The sequence below is a fragment of the Pyxicephalus adspersus genome, chromosome 4 (assembly GCF_032062135.1).
Source record: "Pyxicephalus adspersus chromosome 4, UCB_Pads_2.0, whole genome shotgun sequence".
NCBI lineage: Eukaryota > Metazoa > Chordata > Amphibia > Anura > Pyxicephalidae > Pyxicephalus > Pyxicephalus adspersus.
Window position 1 is genome coordinate 63,225,712 of NC_092861.1, and position 8,429 is coordinate 63,234,140.

Genomic DNA, 8,429 nt, shown 5'->3' on the forward strand with positions numbered 1-8,429 from the left:
TGTCTTTCGGAACGGGGAAGGGGAGAATACTTCAACTTGTTAAAAGAGTTTAGGTCCACTTACATCCCACCTTGGGGTTAACAATTTTCTGCACTAGGAAGAAGTGAAATTTAAACACACTGCCAGAACCCTGTAGGTTAAAAAGTGCCTTTTACTGCACATTTATGAGGCCCAAGTAGTGCACCCACCCTGAACATCAAAGTCACAGATCTGCAAAGTTATTATAAGAGAAATCTAAGATCTATATGTCAATTTAACAAAACAAAGGTTTTTTTTTAACCCTTTTGCTGCCACCATATGACTTACGTCAGTTAGAAATATGGTGGCTGTCTGGATGGCTGTCGGCATATGTCTGGATTTGTTTATATGGCTTCTCCTGTCTGTAAGCTATTTGATAAGAGTGAACTGAACAACTGTATAGATCATTCCCTTATACATTAGACCACTGCCTCTGTGGTTAGAAGTAAGTTGCTCTGGATGACTGGCGATGATCTCTCCTCCATGCAGTGAACCTGGAAGATCTCTTTGAGCAGCCTAAACAAGCAATTGCAATCAGTTTCTTAGTACATATGGACCATAGGGGGGTCCAATAGATTCCGGATGTCTTCCGTAAGAGAGCCTGTCACAATACTATTAAAAATGGGGAAAGGGGGATACTTGTAATGTAAAAAAATAAAAATAAAAATATATCAGTTATGTAAAAACACTTGGCAAAAAATAAAATTCCTAAAGTTCTTATATACAGCAAATTATATATTTATCCAAATTTTCTGCAGCTGGCAACTATTTTACCCAAGGTCCTATTGCAAATTAGGTAGAAAAGAGGTTGCCCACAGAATGTCTCAAAAAATGTGGGGGGAGATCCTGCACGCTCTTGGCATTTCAAATTAGCTAAGCTGGCCTTGTAATATAGATATATATGATTAAATTACCTTCCCAATATTGCGAATGAATATGAAGCATTCAGATTTTTGTTGGATATTATTTCTATGATAGAAATATTCTAGGTCCCTCACTCTACTGTTCTTTTAAACTTTGTTTTGGGAGCCCTTGGACCCCAACAGTTAAATTTGGAGTAGGATTACTCCCTTCTAAATTGGTTGTGCTGCCAGTAAGCTCTAGATTTCTATAGCATGTTCCCAGGCCCACTGTTTCCGACAATACTCTTTAGCATTACATATAATGAACATTATATGCCGGCCCATGGTAATGTCAGGAACCAAAGTAAAGGCTCCTGTACCAAGTCAGTTGACCACCAGTTATAGCGAGTGAATAAGCATAAATGAAATGTTCAATTTATAAGTTCTAAATATAAAAATGCATCAAATTATCTTACACAATAACCTATTAAATTATGCAGTTCGTTCACTGTGACTGTGGCCAGCAGTGCACCAAATGTAGTGAAAAAACATAGTCAATGCTACTAGAAAGATTTGTTAAACGGTACTACACATTTTAATGCTGGTGTAAAGTAAAATATCAAAGGAGTTTGTCACAAAGCTAAACTCCATCTCTGAAGAGAAGCAGCCTAATAAATAGGGTCAATAAAGCTGAAACTATTAAAGTTCACTGCAAGTAAAATCACTGTCCTGGTACTAGTTTACTGCCTGTGGAAAACAAAAACTGCTTCAGTAGAAGGCTTCCTTGACAGATATTTAGGTTCATTATTCATTTACTTTAATGGAGTATGTATTAGACAATTTGTTTAGAGCAACAAATAGGTTGCAAACTATCCCTGTTCTAGGCCATTTTACACAATGAAAGTTATTCTGCCAAAATAAATATATTTTTGATTTTACCAAAATAGAAGGTATTTGTATCTTTAGTAGAAAAAATAAGTTTTAAAAAAAGAAAACATTTTAAATACAGAACTACCCAAAAGGTAAATTAAAAGGTAAAGTATATCTTTATCAGGCCTGACCGACTCCAGACCTGGAGGGCCACATAAAGACCATGATTTTCAATCCAGCCTTCCTCAATTTTGAATAGAATGGGGAAAATTTAGGATCAACTGTTACATAGAGATGTCTTCTTACTTACTGTACTTGCAACAATCTTTAACCAGAGAGGAAGTCTGTTCAGGAAACATCTGCAACTAGGCCATAGGCAACAAGTTCCAGCATTCCCCTACCTAATCTTAATAAGGTTTTTTTAGCCTTATTCGGTCTCTGTTGCTATGATAAAGTTTCCCAAACTGCCTGTTGTGGGGAAACTTTTTTTCAACAGGAAGCGCAGGTATCTCTGCAACAACGCGTCCAACTACAGGAAAAATTAACCCACTCTATCCAAAACTTGGAAAAAAGGTTTTGGTTGTAGATACACTTTAGGATCCTTGTCTTTTCTGTCTCTCTACCTTTGGGGAGCTTTAATTTCATTTCCTATACCAGATACATAGCAATAAGAGGAGATTATTTCATAGTTATGAGGATATCCTTCTTTGACATATGTCACTAAAACAGGTTTATCCTTCCACTCTAATCTCTCTCTCACCTCTGTTCTACTGACAACAGAAACATTTTGGCTTTCTCATTGCTTTCTGATCTGAAATAATGGTCAACAGGATCTATAGTAAGGTTGGGTTTTCACATTGCACAGCAATGTTCTGCAAACCAGTACAATTACATTAACAGAAGAGCCCTGATTAAAAACCATTGCTTACAATTATGTGAATACAGATTCATTTTTGCACACTAAATTTAAGCTCATGATTACATCAAGTGACACACAAATGTTTTTTTTTGCTGGAGTCCAATGCATATAGAATCAGTAAAAATAGTGAACTCAATTATGGAATGTCTTCCCTAAAATAATGACTTACCAAATGTGTAAACATAATCTTTAAAAAACCTTCAGAATCTCTTCTAGCAGATTTAAAAACAGCTATATCCTATGCTGTTGATCATGTGAGCTATTAAATCTTCTGGTACTCGATCCTGTAGAAATGCAATAATAGAATGCATTCCTAGAACTTTATTTATTGGGATTTAATCCCCATATACCAGGTTGTCAGCCATAAAAAGGCCTCTTATGTTGTAGATTACTTCAAATGTGCAACATAAAATGTCAGTTCCTGGGCACTGCATAGCTGGTAGTGTAAGGATCAGATAAAGTGCTTTGTTTGCTATCTGCGCCCACCATATTTCGAAATCCAGTCTGTCCTTCCATGAACTGGCTGTAGTGTAGGAGGAGGTCTAGGGGGGATCACAGGAGAGTTTTTGGATGAAGAACTAAAGGTAGACTGTCTTGGATATAAACCCGATTTTAGAGATCCAAAGTCTAAAAAAAACAAAACATAAAAAAAAAAAATTTACAGTACACTGCAGCCTTAGTAGTATAGTACATTTTCTGTACCTGCTACCTGCAGAACGTTCTCCTGAAAAGAGTATAAAATATGGCAATGGTTGATTGCATTTTCATATTAAATAGTTAGATAACAGTAGTAATAAACAGCAGACATGTACTCTTGATTATCCTCTCAAGAACCCATGAATATCTAAAATGTGCAGTGTTAATATGCCAATATGCTTTATTTCTCAATAAAAGTGTGGACCAAATCTACCCACAACCACATCTTGAAATTCTTTAATGTTTACAGAGACTGCCCGTTCAGTTAAAGAAAAATAGATGGTGGGGCAGCCATGGACGTTTCATGAAGGTATTGAAAAATCTTTAAAAAGTTTCCTGCTTTTATTATTATTACACAGTATTTATATTGCGCCATTATTTTATGCAGCACTGTACAAAGTCCATAGTCATGTCACAAGCTGTCTCTCAAAGGGGCTCACAATCTAATGTCCCTACTATAGTCTTGTGTCTTTAATACAGTCTAAGGTCAATTTGGAGGGGGGAAAGTCAAATAACCTAACTGCATGTTTTTTTTTGGGATGTGGGAGGAAAACGGAGTACCTGAAAGAAAACCCAAGCAGACATTGTAATTTACCTGTGTTTAATATGGAAAGGGTTAGCATATAATCTATATATAATAGCATATAATGTAGCAAACAGGTGTAATCATTCTCCTGGAATACATGGTTAAGTAATTTTTTTTAGAGACATGCCAGGTATGGAGCTACTAGTATATTACACTAAATGTGCTAAAATAATAAAGAATTTGATAGTCAGCTGCAGGAACATTTTTACTACAGATGTTTTCTTTTTATATCAGCCTTTCTGTATATAAAAAAAACCCCACGGTGTGCTTTCCAGTATTCCCAACAATGTTCTGGGAACACCAGATTACTTTACAAGAAAGTGGAGGTAAGCCTGTAAAATGCAACTGTAAAAAAACAAATACTCGGCAAGAGGGCTAAGACCACTGTGTGCAGCTCTAGGTTTCATTATCAATTTTGTCTGGAGTATATTATTAAGAAAAAAACCTATTATAGTATAGTGCTGGGAACTGTATAATGTAATGTTTGGGAGAATCCCAAAATCTAAAAATGCCCACAGTGAACATAAAACTTACTGGGCAGTGGATCTGTAAGGGGTGGCAAACGTGCTTTTGGTACAACAGGAGTTAGTTCTTGTTTTAAGAAAGAGGAACTGTAACCACCAGCTGCTCCATTTACTCCAAAGTGTCCTGAAAACAATTAAAAACCAAAGCATATTCGTAAATCTTGAACTTATATATTCAAAGAAACTTTTTAAAATTTAAGATTAGTTTACAAAATACCAGAATTACTGCCAAACACATTGTTTTACAGATAATGCATTTTACTATAAAACGAAAAAAAAAAAATTACCTGAAGGCAAAGCAAGAGGTTTGATTGGCTGCTTTATATTTGGCCATGGGTCAAAAGTATTAATTACATCTTTACTTGGATTAATTCCAGCATTGCTCTTAATTGTAATTCCTAACAAAGAAAAAAACATACAGTAAATTAATCTGTCAAAACCATAAAAAAAGGGGAAATTATTTCAGCAGGAAAACAAATAATTATATATATTTTAAGGGTACACACATAAAATGTAGAAAGGTATTTTGGCAAACACCTGATGGAACATAGAAAATCTTTTTGCTCAAACACTTATGAGGCATGGGAGCATGGCCAGGATATTCAGCCAGGCGTGTTGGGTAAGTGCTGTGTTCTTCCAGCACCCTGTCATTTTCACGTACATACTGATTCTCTTCATCATGCCTTCTGCTGTCTATCGGGGGATCTATGCATTCTCGCTAACGCAGGCTAAGAAGTACTGGCAATTTTCTGGTGCCGCTGTCACCAGTCAGAATCACCCGTCTGTCTGGCATCCCCACCATTACAAAGAAGCGATACTCAAGTCGAACTGCTTTTGCTCAGCAGGCAGATAACCATGCAGAATTTTCCTCTACAATTTATATATATTCTTTCCACATATGCCTTTATTTATGTACATTTCCCCATTTAAGCCCAACTACACAAGTGCTATCAAGTCACAGTATTTAGTTAGGAAAAAGGGGTTGTGTACTTGCAAAGTAATCACAAAGGCCTCCTACATATTTATTTTAGATTCTAATGGCTCTATTTATAAAATATTCTCCGCAAATGCACTTTAAATTCATTAATAATTTTCATTTTAACATAAAGCATTTCCTATTGTGACAGCTGTCCCCTTTGACAATTGTTTAATAGGCAATGAAAGGAGAAGTGTAAAGAGATTCCAACTTAGTGAATTTCAGACAAGTTGACAGGGGAGTCATTTATAAATAGAGCAATAAGAAATTTGCTCATTTGGCCTTATTTCTTGTTTCTCAGCAAGGCACTATCCTTTATTCTTTGACATACTTCTCTATACTGGTCGCAGGAAGAGAAGACTACAGGAGCAAGGACTAAAAGTAACTATTTGTACTTCCTTTTTTCTCCAGTAAAGAAACAACAATTTTACCCATTCATTCATTTGGTGGGGAGGATTTGTCAGAGGGTTTGACCCACTACATAGAGAGCCAAGAGTGACGATTTAAATAACAATTATTTCCATCAAATTAAAAAAATAATTAAAGAAAAGAATACACGCTGAACAAACCTGGCAAATATCTGGTATGCTTCAAATAATGTTGTTTGGCAGACATTCTTCTGGAGGCTGTACTGTCCTGTCTAGAAAATGAAGATTGTACAGGTCTAGGTAAAACACTGTCATCTCTCTTCAAGTCCAGAATGCTTTCAAAGCTGCTTTCAAAAAAAAAAAAAAAAAAAAAGACATTGCAACTTAGACAAGAAATGTTTGGATCATCTGTTAAATATTCTAAATCATGCTGCTGCAAAGAAAAAAAAAAGATCATTCAATACAACCCCAACTCCCCCCGCAATGAATGTTTTTAATAATCACAGACTCAAAATACAGAATTTGCAGTAACTTAAGGAAGCCCAATATAGCTTTTAAAAGAGGCACTGGTACACAATTCAGGCTGCTAACATACATACAATATTAAAAAAAAAAAAAAAAAAAAAAAAAAAAAAAAAAAAGCACACCTATATGCTGCCCATTCTACAGCAGATCATCATCATGCCTTTTGCCAGTGATAAAACTGCAGTTTTATCCACCCTTTGACACCTTTTCAGACTCTTTCTGTGTTCTGGTCCAGCAAGGTGACTGGCTGCTGCCTGTGTGCAGGGGATGGTGTGCACATTATCTGTGGCTGGTGGCTTAACAGGCAACAACCAGATATAATCATGTGCCTGGGGAAAAGGGGGAGCAGCACAGTCGTCTGAATGTTTCTGCAATTAAATAAACCTGAGTAGATTTTATGAACAAAAGACAAGGTGAATTCCCATGCACTGACTAACATTTATTAATTTTTTATGTGAGTAGCCTGAAAAGTGTTTCCTTCTGCTGTGAAAATATTCAGCTTTCCTGGATGGAGTTTTGATCTTCTGCTTTAATGCTTTCTGAATCACTGATCCAGAATAGGTATGCAGTTCATGTGTTCACATAACTTGTCATAAAGTTATCATAATATACTTACCTCAATAAAAGTTTTGTTAATCCAAAGCACAATCAACACTGCCACATCCCTAACTTCAACTGTAGCCAAAGAAAAACATTTATCCTCTTGGGACCAAAGCACAAGACAATATACATTTATTCATATTTTTAATAAAATCACATTCATAGAATAGAAGCAACATAACATCCTCCCACCAGTACAGAGAGGCAAGATGATATAAGGAATGCAAGCTGCATTCCAAGTCTTAATATGGACACATTTTCCTCCATCTCAACTGAGATGGGAAGAGGGAGATTGGGAGACATAAATGCACCAGTAAGGTGCTTACAACTCTCCCTGACGGTCCTGGAAATGAAAGCAGGGGAGGAAAAGAGAAAAAAAATATTTTATGATAAGAAAAAAACCCAATATCATTTTTAAATATAAAGATCAATACTAAATACATATACCATATATAGGGAAAAAAAGGCAAATAACTCCGGCCATTGCACAGTTCACAAACTGTTGATTAGGGGATAATTGAGGGGGATCTACCCTGAAACACAACACTGTTTTCATCATATATCCATTTACATTGTTTACAGGTATGACATTTAGAAGTACCAGAATTTTTAAATACATTAATTCTATCGGTTGTAAAGTGACTTTTCCTTCACATTCCAGTTCCTCCTCACCTGCCTTTCTCAGATCTTTTATGAATTTACTTAAGATTCACCAGACACAAGTACACAAATACACACTCCGACACACAGATACCTACACAATATAATTCAGGCTCTCAGCTTGTGTGCTAGGAGCTAAACCCAAAATTACTCAACAAGGTTCACCTTCTGTATCACTTTCCTCTTATTTTTTTTAGGCAACCCTGTGAAAGAAAACTCTACCAATTAATCAATTGCTTCACTAAGTCAATTAATGAGTCATGAACTCAATATTATTACCTTATCGAGTCATGAACTCACTGAAACAGATTTCATAGCTAAAACTGGGTTTAAATTTTTGTCCCCAACAGAATCTAAATCAATTTAATTTTATTAAGGATTTGCATCTATTTGCATGGAAACTATATTGTAAGTTGCTGTTTGATAAATCAGATGAAGAAGATTCAACCTTTGAACCAGATGAATTTAAAATTTATATTATTGATGATTTCCGGGTGTTAAAGATCTTATTCAACTTTTACAGCAAAATGAGACTGAAATAGTCTCAGATGAGACAACTGAAATACCTGATTGGAGACCAGACAAATCTCTTTCATTAGAAACAACACCTCATGCTAAAAAGCATTCCAAATATTACCCCCCACCCACTAATTTTGGCATTTATTAATCAAGTGACTAAGGAAATAGAACATCTCAAAATTAAAACAAAAGGCCCTAACAACTTATCTAATGATCTAAGAGTTGCATTAAAATCTTTACAACCTAATAAATCAATTACTATAATACATGCTGACAAAGAGGAAACATTGTCATATTAGACATTAATCAATATAAAAGAATGTGTT

General features: G+C 35.5%; 1 protein-coding gene across 1 annotated transcript in view; it reads right to left on the reverse strand.

The window, feature by feature from the left end:
- Positions 1-353: 353 nt before the first annotated feature.
- The window catches only part of CILK1 (ciliogenesis associated kinase 1), a 16,590-nt gene continuing 8,514 nt past the window's right edge, over positions 354-8,429 (reverse strand). Inside the window, exons 7-10 of the mRNA XM_072410176.1 lie at positions 6,001-6,143; positions 4,743-4,853; positions 4,466-4,579; positions 354-3,276 (exon numbers count right to left, since the gene is read on the reverse strand). Coding sequence (XP_072266277.1) covers positions 3,122-3,276; positions 4,466-4,579; positions 4,743-4,853; positions 6,001-6,143 — 523 coding nt within the window. The 3' untranslated portion in view covers positions 354-3,121. The remainder of the gene's footprint in view (positions 3,277-4,465; positions 4,580-4,742; positions 4,854-6,000; positions 6,144-8,429) is intronic.